Source organism: Eleutherodactylus coqui, chromosome 1 (genome assembly GCF_035609145.1).
Source record: "Eleutherodactylus coqui strain aEleCoq1 chromosome 1, aEleCoq1.hap1, whole genome shotgun sequence".
Lineage (NCBI taxonomy): Eukaryota > Metazoa > Chordata > Amphibia > Anura > Eleutherodactylidae > Eleutherodactylus > Eleutherodactylus coqui.
Genome location: NC_089837.1, coordinates 151,971,977 through 151,992,026, shown reverse-complemented (window position 1 = coordinate 151,992,026; position 20,050 = coordinate 151,971,977). Strand labels below are relative to the sequence as shown.

General features: G+C 43.1%; 1 protein-coding gene across 1 annotated transcript in view; it reads right to left on the bottom strand.

The window, feature by feature from the left end:
* LOC136626934 (probable cation-transporting ATPase 13A4) overlaps positions 1–20,050 on the bottom strand; it is a 97,712-nt gene that overhangs the window by 40,834 nt on the left and 36,828 nt on the right. Inside the window, exons 6-11 of the mRNA XM_066601894.1 lie at positions 19,944–20,013; positions 15,973–16,107; positions 14,628–14,700; positions 4,103–4,231; positions 3,206–3,370; positions 868–1,025 (exon numbers count right to left, since the gene is read on the bottom strand). Coding sequence (XP_066457991.1) covers positions 868–1,025; positions 3,206–3,370; positions 4,103–4,231; positions 14,628–14,700; positions 15,973–16,107; positions 19,944–20,013 — 730 coding nt within the window. The remainder of the gene's footprint in view (positions 1–867; positions 1,026–3,205; positions 3,371–4,102; positions 4,232–14,627; positions 14,701–15,972; positions 16,108–19,943; positions 20,014–20,050) is intronic.

Below are 20,050 nucleotides of genomic sequence, written 5' to 3'. Positions count from 1 at the left end.
GCGAGAATTCTCGCAGTGGATCCGACCCGGCCGTCTACAGGCGCCTTACACCTCTCTCTCCCTAATTAGTAGCATTGTCAGAAGTTTTACTGATGCAAGAGTCCTTTTGAATTACCATATATACTCGAGTATAAGCCTAGAACATTTTTTTATGCTGAAAAAGCCCCCTCGGCTTATACTCGAGTGAGGTTAAACACAAAAAAACCCGAATACTCACCTCCCAGCCGGCGTCTGTGTCCCCAGCGCAATGGTCTCCCTGGCGGTGCTGCTAGCTGCTTGAGAATTCTCCCCGCTGTCATCCCTCTACTCGACTTTGAATTCCCCCGCCGTCAGCGCTGTGTAAGCAAGTGCTGTGATTGGATCGAGCGCCAACCAATCACAGCTGGTGCTCGATCATTCACAGCCATTCAGTGAATGACATCACTGAATGGCTGTGATTAATTTATTGAGCGCCGGCTGTGATTGGCTGGCGCTCGATCCAATCACAGTGCTTACTTGCTGACAGCAGGGAGAATTCTCAAACAGCTTGCTGCACTGCCGGGGAGACCATCGAGACGCAGACGCCGGCTGTGAGGCGAGTATTGCGCTTTTTTTAACCTAGTATATACTCTAGTATAGCTAGGCTTATACTCGAGTAAATAAGTTTTACCAGTTTTTTGTGGTAAAACTTATTGACTCGGCTTATACTCGGGTCGGCTAATACTTGAGTATATACGGTAGCTTTTTTAGCAAGCCGTTTTAGGGCAAAACATAAATAAACATAAAACAGTGTAAGAGGGCACTACAAGCGCCAAGAATTATGCAGGCATTAATTAAGAATTTTGTAAATATTTGATTTTCATTTCCTACATTTAAAAAGCATCATACCCCCTTCAAAGAAAATACACAAACTGCATAGATCATCCCAATCAAGGACAAACCAATCAAGAAGCCAAGGAATATCAGTGCATCTCTATACAGCTTGTAGTTCACCGGCTTGGGGTACAGAATGGACCGTACCAGGTCACCTTTTGCTGTATTAAAACCTAAAATTAAAAAAGTTAAATAAAATCAGGAAAGGAAATAGTTGCAAGTTAAGCTAATTTGTCTAACAAGGGTGCCTGAGTAATGCTCACAATTTAGCTATTTGTGCTGCACTTGGACTTGCAACTTCAATGATAAGTGCAAATTTTTGTGCAAGTTTGCTTTTGCACATAACTTGTGACTTTTGTTTTGTACTCATCACTCAACTTTTCAAAAATTAGTGATAAAAAAAGGGCGGGGGTTTTAGTACAAAGGTTTTTAGACATAGTTCTGAAATGCGACTTTTTAGAAAAAGTCACCAAATGTGGTGTAATTTGATTCCAGGGAAGAAGTGGAGAAAAATAATTACACTACTATACCCAGCATACTAAACGGTTGATAATTGCAACCAAGTAATCAATACAACGCTACTTCCAGCAAATTGGACTTAAAAAATCAATTCCCATCAATTCCCTCTGTATTTTCGTTTAGGTTTAACATAGCAACCCAAGACCTTAAAGGGGTTCTGACATGAAAAAAAAAAAATTGTACTCACCTTGCCTGGCCTGATCGCCAGGCATGTCCCCTCCAGCCGGCATCTTCTTCTGTGCCTTTAAAGCAGAGCAGGAGCAGTCAAAAAGACCGCTTCCTGCTCTGGTCCGTCCGTCAGGCACTTCCGAGGTCAACGGACGGACCGCCACAGCAAGCACGTCACAAGCAGTGCTTGCTGTGGGCGGCCCGTCCGTCCGGCTGAACTCCGGAGTGCTGAGCATGCGCAGTGGAGACGCGGCCCGTCCTGACTCCTGTCAGAGGGCACCTCTCCACTGCGCATGCGCGCGATCCCGGAGCGGCGCGGCTGCTGGAGGAAGAAGACTGCCTGCCCGGAGGCATACTAGCACTTTCTGCTTAGGTTAAGCAGCGCTGCTGATTAGAGCCACCTGATTGGCTCTTCGGCACCACGTGACTGCACAGCGTGTACCAATCAGGTGGCTCTCGTCAGGCTGCTTAACCTAAGCAGAAAGTGCTAATATGCTGCCGGGAGATGACCCCCCGATGTCAACAACAACAGGAGAACAGGTAAGTATAAGATTTTTATGCTTTAGCAGCCATTAACCCATGGGTTCCCTGTGTCCATTAGGCAGACCAGGGAACAATGGCTGCTAAAGCATAAAAAAATTATTTGTGTCAGAACCCCTTTAAGGCCCTTTTACACAAAAGATTGAGCGATCTATTTGCGTAAAGTGTTAATGACCATTAACACGTTATCTCTAACCCTTTCCAGTCCAATATATATCCTGGTTTTCCTAGGGGGCTTACTCTTTTTCTGCCATTATACAACGGTGCTATATGCTGGCTAAAGCCGGTACTGCATGAGGTGACACGTTGGATAGGCTCCGACAGCAGAGAGGCTGGCAATATACAGTAGAAGAACCCCAGCGGATGTCTACCAACATTGGAGCTGTACAGCCTTAAATCATAATGTCTTCACAGGTCAGATAGTGGATTGGAAAGAGTTAATGGCATGTAAAAGGACCTGCAGGAGTTGTTTGCAGAGCCCAGTGTATGTTTAAACACACTTCCAGCTGTGTAAACCGCTGTTGGCAGATTCCAGGAGAACATCCTGCAGTCTACTGAAAGATGAGTGAAATACATTCAAATGGAATGCATTTGCGCAGTCTTTCAGCGGCTGAGTGATGGATTTTAAGTGAACCGAAATCCATCGTCCAAACGAAAAGCGCATGATGCCCGCATTTACATGTAACAAGTATTGCCCATTTTTGTCCGTTTGGACGAATTTTGACCGATAATCGTTGCATGCAAAAGAGCCTTTATTCTCATGACAAAAGATTGTAATCTGTGCAATCTAATTGTGATGTCGAAGGTTAAATTGCACAGATTACACCAGGTGCTAATGGCTAAATACAGCAGTGGAGCTGCCAGGGTGTCTTTGTCACAACTGCATCTAGTACAGCTCCAGTAGCTCACCGCAAAGAAAAAAAACTTTTACTGATTCATTAGCGTTCACTTCTTGGAAGTTGTACATGGCAGTATTCGTGCGGTACAAACTGTTATTCTGTAATTGGTAGCTCCCCCCCCCCATCCCCCCAAGTTTTGGTGTACAACACACTGCTACCACTGTGTTTCTCCGAGTACTTTTGTTGTACGTGTCCCAACATCTGGTACATTGTGCTTAACATATTACCTGTCCTCATTACAACAGCTTTCACAGTGTCTGAAGACTTGGTCTGGATGACTTGAGTCCCACAGAATAGTATGTGTCTCTTGTAATCATCCACACTGTGAACCTTCCACGGCTCAGTGTTGTCTACATTTGGCAGGGAAGTCTTAGTTACTGGAATACTTTCACCTTAAGGGGTAGAAAAGACAGGACTAAAGTAAACCACAGTCATTTCAAATGCTTATGTGTGCGATCTAATCATGTTGATTGCCTGCAATGGTAAAGGCAAGGTAAAGCCATTGTATTGCCTGCAATACAATAGATTAATATAGTGTGACTTCAGAATAGACATTAACGGGAATTTGTACCTAGCTTTTATCATATATATTTAAAGGGGTTGTCTCGCGAAAGCAAATGGGGTTAAGCACTTCTGTATGGCCATATTAATGCACTTTGTAATATACATCGTGCATTAAATATGAGCCATACAGAAGTTATTCACTTACCTTCCCTGCGCTGGCGTCCCCGTCTCCATGGCTCCGTCTAACTTCAGCGTCTAATCGCCCGATTAGATGCGCTTGCGCAGAAGGGTCTTCTGCCTTCGGGTCTGTCCGGCAGCAGCGGCGTTCTGGCTCCGCCCCCTTCTACGCGTCATCGCGTAGCTCCGCCCCGTGTGCCGATTCCAGCCTCCTGCTTAACCCCACTTGCTTTCGCGAGACAACCCCTTTAATGTCTATGGTATGCAGTCAGATTTCAGTGGACTCTTGCAGTCTGTCTCCTTACAGAATCTTCAAGAACACTACATATCTGTATGGTGTAAAAGGGAATCAGCAACCAAGTCAGAGAGAAAAAGCCCCCTTATATAGCTGGTTTTATTGAAGCAAGTCTAACCACATAGAATTGTATTCCTAAGAACGTTACCTGTAAGCATGCTTTCATTCACTATACACGCTCCACTGATAAGCAATGCATCACATGGGAGAAGCGAATTTCTTTCAACCACAATGACATCACCTGGAGCCAAGTGACGGGATTCTTCATGGAAGATACCTGTAATGATTTTAAAGCAAATACATTAAAAAGGACTAAGCCAGAGGCAAATACTAATTAGAACTTATGTCCGAGTTTGCAACTAGCATTTATAAACTCCCGAGGTCGCCCATCCACATTAGATATACCCCTTAGTGATGAGCCTATTTTACGTCTTAAGGACCAAGCAATTTTCATCAGTGCACTGCAAGAGCCAGAACTCGTTGGCATCTTACAGCTTGTAAGAGGAGTTCCCAGGAATGGCAGACATTGTAGTTAAACAGTGACACGAATATCATGCTAATCGCTCGCTGCATCAAGCAATTGGCAAGTTGATTGTGTTGTGTGAACGCACGCAGTGAAAGAACAAAATCAGTGATAAATCGCTGATCGAATCTTTCATGCAGACCTAAAAATCATGATAGGTCTGCCGCTGCATCCTTCCGTGTAAACAGGCAAGCGTTCATAAAAGCACAGGGGCGATCATCAACTCAAGTGTCCGACAGTCATCCCGTGTAAAAGGGCCCTTTTACACTGTACAATTCCTGTACAAACAATGATTAGATTGATTCACACAATAATTGTTAGGTATAAAATACGTGCAGCAACCGAACAATCAGTGATAAATTGTTAGATTATTGCCGATTGCAGCAAGTCCACTCGAAAGATGCAAATCTTTTAGTATAAACAGGCGTCTTAAAGACTTGCTGAATAGGAAGCAGTGGCAGAAGGGCCGACTAGAGGCGCGATTATGATCAATGAACTATCACAACTACTCAATTATTGCTCAGTGTAAATGCATGCCAAGCGAACATACAATGCCAGACTCCTCCTCCTCCTGCAGGCCAGTATGAAGAACACTGCTTCCAAGTGGACTGCGATACCAGCAAAAATGGTCAGCGCTGACACACAGCAACCCCCTCTGGCCATCGAACAAAAGGACTAGACAGACACACGATGCAGGTAGGGACAAAAGTGAGAACACATCCAGGATCTACTCTTACACACTCATATGGAACGTGGACAGATTTAAACAGATGTGTACGTGGCCTTAGGCCAGCTATGCATGTACGGAATTGCAGTTGGAGATTACAAAAAAAGAAAAAAAAATTGCAGCATGCTCCATTTTCATGTGCTGTTTGCACACACGGCTTCCATTGAAGTCAACGGAAGCCATCTGACCAAGGCTCTTACGCAATTGACAATGCGCACAGGTTGTGGATTTCGCCTAGTGACGGCACGGGGAAAATAAACATTTTTTAAAAATCTGTATTGCGCTCACTGCGATCATCCGCAGTGCAAATAAAAATAAAAAAATAAAAAAAAGACAGGCACGCAGAGACGCCGGCCAGGCACAGGGTTGGGTCCCGCTGCGGCTCCCGCATGCTGAATCCAACATATTCGTGTGCAGGCAGCCTAATGCCTTTCTACTACTAAAGACTGAATCTTATCTGATAGAACCGATGCAAATGAATGTCAGGTACCGGTAAAGCTAGACATGTCAGTCTGCAATATGAGACACGGATCATGATTCACACATTCAGAACAATTTGTTCTAGACATTGCTAAACAGATTAGTTTTTGCCTAGAACCAAAACTTGTTCCAGTGATATGTTATGCAGACAAGGAGTTCCTCTGTTTACAGCAGGCATAAAAATTGAGCAATGGAAGTCTACAAATCTTTTCAGTACGTCAATTCATCAGGCAATTAGCTTTAAACTTTTTGCTGCCATGACAATTTACATTTTTGACACTCAAAAAAACCCAAAATTATAATATAAAAATCATATTCTAGTCCATAACCATAGGTTTTCTAAAAGTAGAGACATGTCACATTGTGAAAATACCAGTCAACAGTTGACAGACACCAAAACTAATAAGAAAAATAAATAAAGCATAAAAACTTGTGCTTTTGGGGCTAACATTCTGAGATAAAGTACTTTGTGATGAGAGCGCTGTCCAGTCGGGATTAGCGACCGCATGCGGATTTGCAGCAGCGAAATTCCGCACGGAATTTCCGTGGCAAATCCGCCCCGTGTGAATCCAGCCTAAAGCCTACATACTGCAAGTAGAAAAAAAAAAAAAAAAAAAAAACTAGCCATTTTATCTGCTAAATAATTACTCCAATAGTAACATGCATTCCATGACGTGCTGGGGCGTAACTATAGAGGATGCAGGGGATGCAGTTGCACCCGGGCCCAGGAGCCTTAGGGGGCCCATAAGGCCTCTCTTCTCCATATAGGGAACCCAGTACTATGAGTAAAGCATTATAGTTGCGGGCCCTGTTACAAGTTTTGCATCGGGGGCCCGGAAGCCTCAAGTTACGCCTCTGATGACGTGGTCTACCTTTTGGGGTAATCATGCCTTTCAGAAATTGGGAATAGATTCCAGAAGGTGGCGATCATCTTCCACACTAGATTTGACCTAAGCCCACTACAACAGTGTCACAAATATATATATATATATATATATATATATATATATATATATATATATACATACATATGTGGAAGCAGATTTCACAGCGCTTTCCAGTGAGTTTGACGTCCAAGACAAAATAATTCATTGTTGTGTTCCTCCAACCACTCCCTAGTGAACGGGGCGCAACAACACAGAGTGTTGGCCTGTTGAAAGATAGCACTGTGATCGCGGAAGTCTTTCCAAAGATATGGGTACGGATGGTCAGCTATCAGGTCTCTAGATTATTCACCATTCAAGAATTGTGGCATCATAACCAACTGTCCTAAGCCATGCCAGAAAGCCGCTCACCCATGAGATACAGTTTCATGCTGTTTACACTACATGCCATTGGCTATTGAATTCCAGTCGACGCAAGGTAGGCTAGATTGTCATTATGGAAATTTGTCCACTCACCTAGCCTCCCTGCTGTTGTGTGGCTGGGTTAGTTGGCTCACAGAGCTGAGATACTAGACATGCCAACCAATGCTAGACTCTAGGGTCAACACCACGTGGCCTGCCGCTGTGTGATCTTCTGTTGGAGGTCTGTCCATGGTTCAACCAGTCTTATTAACTAGTACCATGGTTAATAAGTGCAACTGTTTCAGAAATCCTGGCACCACATCTTCAGGCACCACCAACGTCATCATGACTGCTAAATGTTACTTTCTGCTGCAAAGAAAAAAGGTCTGTACAATATCTGGGAGCAGATTGTGAAGCGGGCATTATGTGGGACCATGTTGCTGAGCACAAGATGCCAGCTGTTCCTAATGCAGTGAACAGTGTATAATATAAAGATTTTCCATAAACATGCAGACTGTTTGGCCAAGCATGCATGTTTATTTCAATGAAGAGACAGAGGAATAGGCTGTTGCCAGACACTTCTGGCAGCAGCTTATTTCTCACAGAAATAAAGAAAACAACAGACCCAGAGAATGTTATAGTGTCCCCAAACTCATTAGAAATTTTCCAATCATTTCCGCTGAGGTTGGGCAAGCTGCATTGCTTCCTACTCACACCCTGTTATTATCCTATTGTCTTTAGAATCATTACCAGACATTACTTGACATAATGTTTCTTTTAGGATGATCATTCAGTACCTGTCAAGGATAGTACAGCCTAGATAGAACAAACTGATTACAAACTCTGAGACTTCACATAGCTAATTTAAATTCTGCACAGTATAACTATGTACCATATAATGGACATAGCAAGAAAAAAAAAATATCACAGTGCTGCCCTAGGGTGCAGACAGATTAATTCTCCCGATTCATTAGTTCTCTACTGGTGGTGTGGAATACTGGTACTAACAACTACTAGACTATGCATATGGCATAGAAGAGGAATTAGTCAGTGATTGCTGGCTGAATGCAACTGGAGTCTTGCAGTTTTAACCCCTTAATGACGAGGACCCTTATTTTTTTTCCCATTTTAGTTTTTTCCTCCCCCCTTTAAAAAAAAATTGTAACTCCATCGATGTGTCTGTATGAAGGCCTGTTTTTTGCGGGATGAGTTGTATTTTTCAATGGTGCTATTTAATGTACCATATAATGCACTGAAAAACTTTTAAAAAATCCTAAGTGGAATAAAATGAAAAAATAATGACATTTTATCATCTCTCAGTGCGTCCTGTTTCTACGGCGCACAAACTGCAACAAACACGACATGATAACTTTATTCTATGGGTCAGTACAATTGCTACGATACCAAACTTGTATAAATTTTTTTTTTTTCCAAAGACATTTAATTTTTTTAAATTATTTTCGGCCGCCAACGTCTGCGCGCAATAACAGGCAGCCTATCAAGCCACACCACGGGGATGGCTTGTTAGGCAGTCTCTCAACGTAGCCCTGGAGCCTTTCAGAAGGACCCCAGGCTGCCATGACACCTGCATGGCTCCCCCGATCTCACTGCGGGGAGGCCGTACGAGACCCCCGAACATCGGATTTAAATGCCGCTGTCAGAATAGATAGCGGCATTTAAAGGGTTAATGGCTGCGATCGGCCGCTTGCAGCTTTTGCTCGCGGGTGTCAGCTGTAATAAACAGCTGACGCCCGCGCTGTATGAAGAGAGGTCGCCCCTCGACCTCTCTTCATAAATACCCTGATGCTCCAGGACATAAATTTACGTCCTGGAGCGGGAAGGGGTTAAACAGAGCCCAAGAGGCATAAAATACAATATTATACAGCTGCTAATGTTCACATACATACCAAGCTGCAAAGGCTTCTGGACTATGTAAGTGACATCAGCATTAGTCCAGTGTTTTTAACAGCGTGGAAACGTCACCATCTCCTATATCAGTGTTTCCCAACTCCAGTCCTCAGGGACCACCAACAGGTCATGTTTTCAGGATCTCCTATAGTAAGAACACCTGTGGCAATGTCTGAGGCACCGACAATAATTACATCACCTGTGCAATACTGAGGAAATCCTGAAAACATGACCTGTTGGGGTCCATGAGGACTGCAGTTGGAAACACTGTCCTTAGACATCTTTCTAAGGCCGGCCTCACAGGACCGTATCTTGCAGCATGCAGGCTGCAAGAAATCGTACATGGCAATGAGCGGCATGCGTATCTTGGCTGGTATGCGCGAGAAATAAGCGCCAATATAGAACATGCTGTGATTTTTCTTGCACGCGTATTTCACACAAGTTGTGTGAACAGCAACATGGTGGCCTATGGGAGATTTGTACATAAGTGTGGAATATGCTGTACAGATACACTCATGTGAGCCCGGTCTAAAAGGGAGTATATATCAAAAATGTTAGCAGTCATTGTAATAGTTTAGTTAAGGAAGCAACATGGGCTCGTATGCAGCTGCGTAGTGGGAGGAGTCTGTCAGTATCGGACACTTACAGGGTGGGACAGAAGGTATACCTGTCTTCTAAAAATCTCAAATTAAGGGTCGTGTCCTTGAAGCTGGCGCCACATTACGTGGGGCCCTTTGTCATCACACGTGTAGTGAACCCTCTCGCCTATGAACTGGGTTTGCCAGCTACATGGAGAGTTCACAAGGTTTTCCATAAGTCTTTATTGAAACCTTTTGTCCCTTCGATAATGCCCACCTCTGGTCTGGCCTCCCTCTCTCCGCCCCTGGGCGGAGGCTTATTTTTTTAAGGCTGGCAGTGAGGTCCATTCACTGCCAGTTATTAGTTTCTGTCAGTGTGCTAGCATCCTGCCTCTGTCAGTCTCCTGTTGTCAGCTTGTTTGCTATATCTGCCAGGTCATCCCATCTGCCTCGGTCTGTTTATATTTTCTGTTGGTTTGTTCGTCTGCCCTTCCTGTCGGTATTCTACCCCGTTCCATCTTGGTACGCCAGTGTCCCTCCTCGGTCCCTAGCGAGAATAGGGACCGCCGCCCAGTTGCCCGCCTGGGCTTAGCCAGGAGTGGAGGCAAGTAGGCAGGGACAGGGGTTGCGGGTAAGTTCTAGGGCAACCCAGGCTGGCGTATAATTGGGTAGGATACCGTAACAATATCAGAGCAAAAGGAGAATTTATTGTGGAAAACTAAACACAGAAAGATCTGTTTGCTGTGTCAGTGTAAGGCTGCCTGCCAACGGGCGAGTTGTCATTGCATTATGCGTGGCGATAATCTGGCTGCAAGTAACGCAGTGTGTGCTTTCCATAGGAGAACTATGCAAAGCGCAGCCCAACGTCCACGAGCGGAGAATCATAGCTATTCTCCGCTCGCGGGATTCAAACCGCAGCATGCTGCGATTTTCCGCAGTGAGCCTATCTAATAGAGAGGCTCACTGCAGAGACCTGTCAGTTCTCCCCCCTGCTCCCCCGTGGCGGAACATCGCTAGCGATATTCTGCCTCGGCCGTGGACAAGCGGCCTAAAGCAGCAGAAATTAGAACAATGCTTCTGTAGTGCCACCTATTGGATGGCAACATTCCTGGAAATCAAAGTCCAATCCTTTATACGGGTCTTTGGAACAATGACTGGGAATTGAAAACCAAGTCAAAATCCATACATATACAGAGTCATAGTTCCAAAAACCTGTATAAAGAGTATAACATTGATTTGCAGGAATGCTGCCATCTAATATGTGGTACTGCAGAGGTATTGTTTCATCTTCCTTATTTGCATATAGGTTTCCCAGAGGAGCATGCATGGCCTTATAAGTCTGTTTACTCATCTGCTAGGTTCTTTCCTTAAAAGGGTTTTGTCAAAAAAAAAAAAATAATAATAATTCTATACTCCCCTATTCCTCTTCCATGAGACTCCTTACGGTATCTTCTCCTCGCTGATCTTCTCCAGTCCCTTGGGTCAGCTCACCGCAAGTCAGCCGGCTTGTTATGAAGTGTGCATTCCTCGCATTCTTATTCCAGCAGGTCAGTGAAGGTCACGTCCTGTGCTGTAGCGTTCACTGGCTAGGAAGGAGTGCTGATCTACTGCAGAGATAGAGGACATAAGCAGTCTCTGCAATAGCTCAGCATTCCCTGCCAGACTAGCATAGTGACGTAGCATAGTGAATATACGCTTCGTCACAGGAAGCAGAAGAATAAACCAGCTGGAGCTGAGGAGACTTGTCCGGGACTGCAGGAGACAGAAGATCAGCTAGGAGAAGATCTGGTAAGTAAACTGATGGGGGAGCAATAGGTGAGTATAAAAGGTTTTGTTTTTTTAATGACAGAACCCCTTTAAGGAATGACGATACGCCTCCCGGCTGCAGTAATTTTCATGGTACAATGATTAAATCTTTATTTACATACAGTAAAACCAGAAAATCCCTTTAAATGTAGTGTTTTTTCACGGTAATGGAAAACTGTAAGCTGATATTTTTAAGCTGTGCATAATGCAAACAAATATTGGTTTACCCACAGAGGAGATCCCGCTATGGAACACGACTGATGTTTGCTTGCAACAACATTGTCCTACATTCAGATGGTTATTCAAATACTTTTTGTACTACAAGTAGTAAATAACTCTGTTGGTGATGCTTCCCTTCTTACTGCAGCACCTCTACAGATCTACAGGAAAGAACCCACAACCTCCTCTTTCCATTGATCAGGAGTTCAGATGTAAATATCACAGGTGAATCATAGAAGTCAAGAAAAGAATTTTAGTCAATTTAAAAGGGGCATACCACCTGCTTCTGTACACCTTGGTGATCATTACGGCCATGCAAATTAATGGTCACTCCTGTAACGTATGGGTTTGCCAGCTCCATTTTTAGACTAAGGGGAGCACAGAGTAGGCATTCTTCTTCTCTATGAAACTATTGGCAGCAGGGGCGTAACTATAGAGGATGCAGGGGATGCGGTTGCACCCGGGCCCAGGAGCCTTAGGGGGTCCATAAGGCCTCTCTTCTCCATATAAGAAACCCAGTACTATAAGTAAAGCATTATAGTTGGGGGCCTGGTACAAGTTTTGCATGGGGGCCCGGAAGCTTCAAGTTACACCTCTGATTGGCAGGATTCAGAAAGTTGCATCCCCTCCTAATATATACCCTGTCTAGACTTCATATTGAACAAAGGGTTAGCAGGGGCAGTGAAAGACCTGTGTAAGAGTATTATCGGATCATCCTACCCAGGAAGTGTTGTCTACAGAGATGCCCATGTTATAGACAGCTGCAACCCCACAACTGATGTGAGAAGATGCTCTGGGAATTGGTGATGATTAAACGGATGCAGTCTACCCTGGTTCAAACTTCTGAAGCACCATTATTCAAATTGCCACAACGTCTATTGTGCATAAACTGTTGCAGTAACAAAACAAAACATGGCATCTTGTTGATCTTACACACTAAGCAGAGCTCAGCTTACATAACCAAATGAAAAAAAGAGAATAGCAAAAACAAACAAAAAAACTCAAAAACATACTATTTACATATTATTCTACTTTGTACAACCTCCTCACTCAGGCGGTACTCTCTATAATTGGGGGTCCACCAGCTCAGCTTTTTATTCTGAATATTGATACTTGTTTCTTTGGGTTCCTGATGAAGCTACGTGATTTGTAGCGGAAACGCGTAGAACCTATGCACCTTTGAACCATAGAACTTCTTAGAACCTGATTGAGATTGGTCAGGATCCTTTCCGTTTTTCTTTCTTGCTGATTTTACCACAAGGAACATAGGGACTTGCCGTGGTCACAGCCACGCATCTCCACCATTCCTTTTTTTCTTGGCACATGCATCGATATCTGGGAATTAATGGTCCCTTATGTGGTGATATATGTCCAAGATAAGTGGATAATTAGACAGCGACATATATAAGAGGAAACTGTGCACTGTTTTTTGCAGCACAACCTCTTCCTTGATTAGTTTGTTAGCTGTCTCTCTATAAATAAGTATATACAAGCTAGGAACTTGACCTTTCTAAAGTGACCCCTGAAGGTTTCCCAGCCAATAAAAGACTGTATGGATACTGGGTTATAGGGCCTACTTACCCGTCAAGGGGGCTTTTTCTCGCAAAACCCTCTTCCCAGATACCGGATTTGATTTGGTCACGTTCTATTGAATCTTTGTGTGTATATCTGTCTGTTTTAGGATCCAAAAAATCCTTTTTATATCCATTCACACAGTATGTGCAGACTATGTGCGCAGCTAATTTGCAAGGGAGGGGGCCGATTGTCTATCCTGGCTCAGGGGCCACTAGGAGGGTCACCGACCCCCCTGTGGGCCAGTCCAAGCCTGTTAAAAGGCATAGAGGTTTAAAATTAATTTAGCCAAAATACATGGAAAAAAAAAAAAAAAAAAAAAAAGATTGTCCCGTCTCAACAATTCACATAAGACCCCTGAGAAGCTGTTATAGGATCACACTGCATAAAATACTTGAGCAATGCTCTGCGATGAAAAAGTCCCAGCAGTATAGCATAACAAGACAAATTCTACAGCCCTTACCATTAAAGAGAATGTATCACCTAATTTTTAAAACCAGGTAGGCCCAATGTCCACGGGCAAATTTGATTTGCAGAATCCACGCAGGAGATCTGCAAATCAAGCTGATGCTTGGGCATCCGTAAATGGATTTAAACGTGCGGATTTGATTTGCAGGCATTTTGGTCCGGAAAACAAATTGCAGTATGTCCCATTTTTGTGTGGTTCCTCCATGGACAGCTTCCATTGAAGTCAGTGGAAGCAGTCCAATCCGTAGCACACCCACAGCTGACACAGAGGACCTGCCGCAGATCCGCAGAAAAGCAGATTTAAAAAAGAAAATCCTGTACTGCGTATGTCTGATAGCGAACCGTGAGGACCATGCGCAGTACAGCGAACCTGGAAGTGAAGGGATCCTCGCAGACGCCGCTGCTGGGGAGTGCAGGTAAGCGGGGCTCACTGGCCATGGGCAGTGCTGGATTCTGTGCATGCCGTGTACATGAGGCCTTAGTGAAATATATCACATTTTTTAAATCAATTTTCCTTTTCTGATTGTAGTTCATTTTTTTCATTCTATTGTCTTTACATGACTTTAAGGACTGACAACTTGTCTTTGCTGCAGAGATATGCTTTACAGCAGAAATCATAGACTATTCACACAGAAAACAGAGGTCATTGTGCAGGGAGGGTGAGGAGGTGAGCTGTGCCAGACACCTATTGTGAATGGTGAATCCTGTGTTATCTATACATTAGGAACTATATTTCATTACAATGCTAACTAATAATAAAAAGTTTAATATAACCTGATTCACACAATAGGTCATTTTCTGACGACACATTGCCTTCAAAGCAAAAAGTTTCTTCTATTATAATCTCAGTTGCAGAATGTGGGACTCACACAGCTGATGTGGAGTCAATAAAGGCAGAGCGAGGGTCGGTTAGTGTCTGGATTTCCATTTGACATTCTGCAATTGTAATTTTGTAATAAAAGGAGAAAAACTTTTTGCCTAAATGGCAAGTGTGACAGCGTTCTTTGTCTATTGGATTAAAACTAATTTAGTACATAAATACTTCAAGGAAAGACCAAAAAAGCCCCAACACCTAAGGAAGTGTATCCCCTCCATAGGAAACTCACCTTTCTGTTTTCCATACACAGAAACCTTGATGTTATTATGAGATTCAACTAGTCTGTGCAGTTTAATTGATTGCTGTAAATTGGGGGAAGCAGATGTGTGTAAAGTGTTAGAAGAGCAAAGCAAGGTTGATCATGCATTAAATAGATTACATTGTATTGCAAGGGATTGCTAAAAAAGAAAAACCCTAGATTCTAGATTTGACAGATAGTAATAAATATTATTCATTTTGTATATAATTATATTATATACGTTGTGTGTTCAGTATTGGGTTTAGAATTACATTATGTTGGCTTAATTAATTATCACTTCAACCTATAATTAAAATTGTGCAACAAGAAACAAACATCTTACTTCCCTACAGCCAATGAGTTATTGTGTCACTAGATGCAGATGAGATCAAATGAGGTTAAATGTTAGTCTGCACGTAAAACCTTGTTGACCTAGATTCCAACGTCTGGTGTCACCACTGGCTTGGCTACATGGGATGCAGGGCTTTAAGTCATACCAAGGTCCTTCTATCGGTGAAGACTCCAGCCGGGCTCACAAGGACAGGTCAGATTCCGCAAACGGAAAATTACGAAGGATCGCAGATGCGTGCATTTGTTTGTACGCGTATGCACAGCGTATCATCTGCGCAGAAGATCGATCTCTTCCCCCTCCAGATAGGATATTCTCCTATCTAGCAATGAGCATTTTTGCCATGTATATTGCGTATGGGCTGCGGATTGCTCACATCCATAGACACCTATTGAAGCCATCTGCTTGGAATTCGCACGAAAATAGAGCATCCTGTGATTTTTCTTCCACTCGTGGAATATGCAATTCATACCGGCAAGTGTGAAGGAAAATTTGAAAATACATGCCTATCAATGCCCGCATTTTACCGCTGGTCATTTACGCAGGCAGATTGCGGATTCCAAAATTAAAATCCGTTTGTGCGAGACCCCCCTCAGTCTACTTAAAAGGAAAGCAGGACTATAAAATTTCATATGATGTTTGGGGCATCCCTAGTACCCATTTTGCATCCAGGGCCCGGGTGCTATAGCTCTGCAGGAGTTTATTGGATCTCTCCCACATGTACTTCTATTTATGCATTGTAACCTTTAAACTGGCTTCAGACTGGAACTTCGCTTTATATACATACAGGTGGGCATGTGCAATGTACAGTCTAATAGCCAGAAGTCAAATTATGAATTGAGAAGCAAATAAAGCAAAAAAAATAAAAAATAAAATTGCTTTTTTTTTTTTTACTTGAAAAAAAGTCTTGTTTCATTTTCATATGCGTATGATGTCACACTGCAAGTCATAAAATACACACCCTTTTACTAGAGAATAAACACATACCTGTCTTAAGGTGTACACAGACAGGCCTATGCAAATCAAGGACATAATTATAATGGCCACAGAATATTCAATGTATTCTTCAGCAAACCATAGGCAAACACTGAACAGCTGGAACACATAAAATGGACTAAGCACCTATAAAACAAAACAAAGAATTTACTAATCCACTGTTCAATTACCTTTAAATCTGTTCAATTATCATCAAATGTGACTCGAGGTGCAGTACTAGCTACTGCCTTAAAGGAGTTGTCACAAGGTTTTTAAACTTAGCTCCAAATATATGAAAACAATAGAAGCAGTTGTACTTGCTGTCCTCTCCTCCAGCACCCTAACTACTTGGTACCACAGAGGGCGTCCTATTTCTAACTGAAGTCACAGAAGCAGTCACTATTAGTAATTGGGGCACACAGAGGGTACTATTACTAGGTGGAGCCACAGAGGGAGTCACTAATACTACTACTTGGGGCCACAGAAGGGGATCAGTCTTACTACACTCATTGTCAAAAAGCTGTTTTAAGCAAGGAAAGGAGTCCTCGGAATCGAATGAAACTTTCTCTGTGTGATTCTAACGTTGACATACGTAGATAATTACAATATCAGAGCAAAAGGGTTCTATTGTGGAAAATGGAGCAGTTGAAGGGAGGCTCCCGTACATTGCTGTGCTGCAAGATGTGATACTGGCGGGCATAGAGACAAACAGGTTCCATATGTCATCTTGTAGTATAGCAGTCCACACTTATTGTTTTTGAGCCTCTAGATCATGCAAACTTGTAGGCTGTCAAACTTGGCGTCCCAGATGGTCCCATACATGTTTCATTAGTAATAAATCTGGCAACCGGGCAGGCCACAGAAGCGTGACAATGTTGTGGGGCACACGCCTGTAATACACTTGCTGTATGCAGCCGAGCATTATCCTGCTAGAAAGTGCGGCTTAGAAGCCGCCATTTGAGGAACACATGTGGCTGCAGGAGGTCCTGAACATAACGCTGAGCTGTCATGGTCCCTCGTACCACTACTAGGGGTGACTGACTGTCATATGTGATGGCCCCCTAGACCATCATACCAGCAGGGGGCAGTGTGCTGTTCCACAGCAAAGGCAGAATTGAGGCGCTCACCCCTAAGCTCTCCATACATGAACAAGGCCCTTGTCAATACCCAAACTAAACCTGGATTCATCACTGAAGACAACCCAGTTTCACTCTATAGTAGTCCAGTTTCATCGTTCACGACGCCACTGCAAACGGAGGTGACATTGGGTGGGTGTCAAATGCATCACACATAATGGGCAACGAGTCCAAATGTCCTTTAGCCAATCGCCTGAAAATGGTTCCGACAGACAAAGGGGCCTCTAATGATTGTGCCATATGTCTCTGGATGGCAGACAACGAAACAGTTGGAGTTGCTCGTCCTTGTCAGACGGTGGTGTGTTGTGGGTGTTCTGAGCCCAGTTGCCTTATATGTGCGTGACCTTTAGGAACCCACTAGTCTCAACAGCTCTGGTTAGAACTGCCCAGGTAGTGGGCAATTGTTCATCTGATAATCCAGCTTCTCACAGTCGAATAATGCTCCCCTTCTCAAACTCTGTTAACTTGGTGAAATGTTCGATTGCATTGTGGAGCCGTATAGTGGTCAACAAGCTCAACACAAGTGGAAAGAGAGGTCCACTGCACAGAAGTGGTCTCTGTGAGCTTTTTTTTTTATATGCAAAGAATGAAACCAAATTTTAGGGTCTCAGGTGGCAAGACCATTCATCTAATCACGCCACAACTATAATCATTTGCATATCTGGTGGCACAATATCGTTCCTTAATCTCCCAGGAGACTAAGGGGGCAGTGTGCGGCGAAGAACATCACCCAAGCTAGTATGGAAACAATGTGGTGATCATGACTAAAAGACTGGTGACAGGGCACTTCGATGTCTGAAAACAAAAAATTCATGTTCCAAGCAAGAGAGAAGATCTACTGACTAACAGATAAACTAATGGTTTTGTGGGAATGCAGTGTGACAACTTCGAAAGTCGAGAAAACATTAAGCATATTTGAATAAACCTAATCTGAGGACACCATCGGGATTGGACCCCTGTTCTTCCACTACCTATTTATATATACCACGCTGGCTTGGACTAGGGGTGCACTCACCAGAAGCACCCCTGTAAAGGAAAACCTATATTACTCTATCACTGGGAAAGATTTTATCTTGCTCACCGGAGTGCTGGGCTTTTTCTAGTTCATGTTTAGATCTCTTTCCTTCAGATATACTTGTATATTTGGAGTCCCCATATGACGCTCTCCATGATGTGGAGGTCTTAAAAAGACCAGGGACCCTGGGTCACCCCCTAGAAGTATTCATTGATTCTGACGTACCGGTATTCCCTAGGGAAAATTCGGATACGTCAGGGTGAGTTGATATTAATATATTCTCCATCACTATATTGCACCATCTGATATATCCCCTCCCTCCCCTGGAGCGCTGCCTTCTGAATTTTCTCATTTGCATATCTGCCGAGTTTTGCAACAAAACAACAACTCCTAGGTGCTTTATTTATTTTTTTTTATTTTTTTTTTACATAGTGTGTATGTTATGAACTTGGTTCTGGTGCAATATTTATATACGTTAAGAGTAGAGGTATACTGTGGAACTAGCTGAACACAGCCAAGCCATGCCCACCCTCAACAGCCAATGGCCACAGAATTTTGCCGGTAATTTGCAGCCATTGTTGGGTTTCGTGCAGCCAGCCACACTGTGCATTTCTACCCCAAGGGTGCATCCACATGGAGTGAATTTGCTGTGAATATTTTACAGTAGAAGTATCTGCAGCAAGTCTGCACCAAAAATCCGTGTCAAAATACACATCCTTTGGTGCGTATTTTTAAAGTAAATTTTGGTGTAAATCTGCAGATCTGCACAAAAATCCATGTTAAAATCTACACAAAATTGTGCAGATTTTGGTGTAGATTTTTTTCCGCTACAGAATACTGTTCTGTGGTCAGTTAATCAAAATGTTAAATTCATTTTGGGAACTACAGATGCCGTATCCTGCTCAACCAAGAGCAGAGGGAGCATCCAGCCTATTCTCAATGCACAGTTCAAAAGCCTGCATTTCTGATGGTATGGGAGAGCATTTCAAGATGTGTAAGCAACATCAATGCTGAACAACGTATACCCCCATCCAAACAACGTCTCTTTAAGGGAAGGGCTTGCATGTTTCAGCAAGATCATGCTAAAATACATGCTGCACCCATCACAACAGCCTGGCTTCCCAGAAGATTCTGGGGGCTGAACCGGCCGCCTGCAGTCCAGACCTTCACTAGCAGAAAACATTTGGCGCATTATGAAATTTAAAAAAGCCATTAGACTAGAATGTAACAACATTCCTCACTCAAAACTCGAGAAATTGGTCTCCTCACTCTCCAGAAGTTTACAGACTATCATAAAGTAAAGAAGGAATGCTACACAATGGTAGACATGGCCCTGTCCAAAAGTTTGTGAGATATGTTGCTGCCATGAATTTCTAAAGGAGTTAGTTGAATGAAATGGATACGTCTCACTTTCACCTTCCGATATGTTCCGTGTTCTATGGTGAATAAAATATGCTTCTATGAGATTTCTAAATCATTTCATTCTTTACTTTTAGTTACAGCATCCCAACATTTTTGGAATTGGGGGTTGTATCTTTCTCTCTGTATTATATCAGCATCATATCTACGAGATTTCTCATACGGAGAACAATAAGAAAAATATTTAACCCAGTAAGTGAGCCGACAACACCTGATCTGTCGAATTCTTTGATCTAACATCACCTTTGATGTAATGTATTCACTGGCACAAATACAAGGAATTGAGAGGTGAAGATCTAGCATTATTTAACTACGAAACAGGCTGGGAAGAATATGTGAAACACCCACAATAATTAAGGGTTCGGCTTTAGTAAGTGTCTGCTCTTATTAATGGTTATTAAATATATTCTCACCTCTTTAAAGAGCAATTTCCATATTGGAACGATGCCAACATCAATTATGTTGGGGCCACAGATAAGCCTCCTGCAAGGACAGCAAATTTTCACTTTGTGTTTTAATG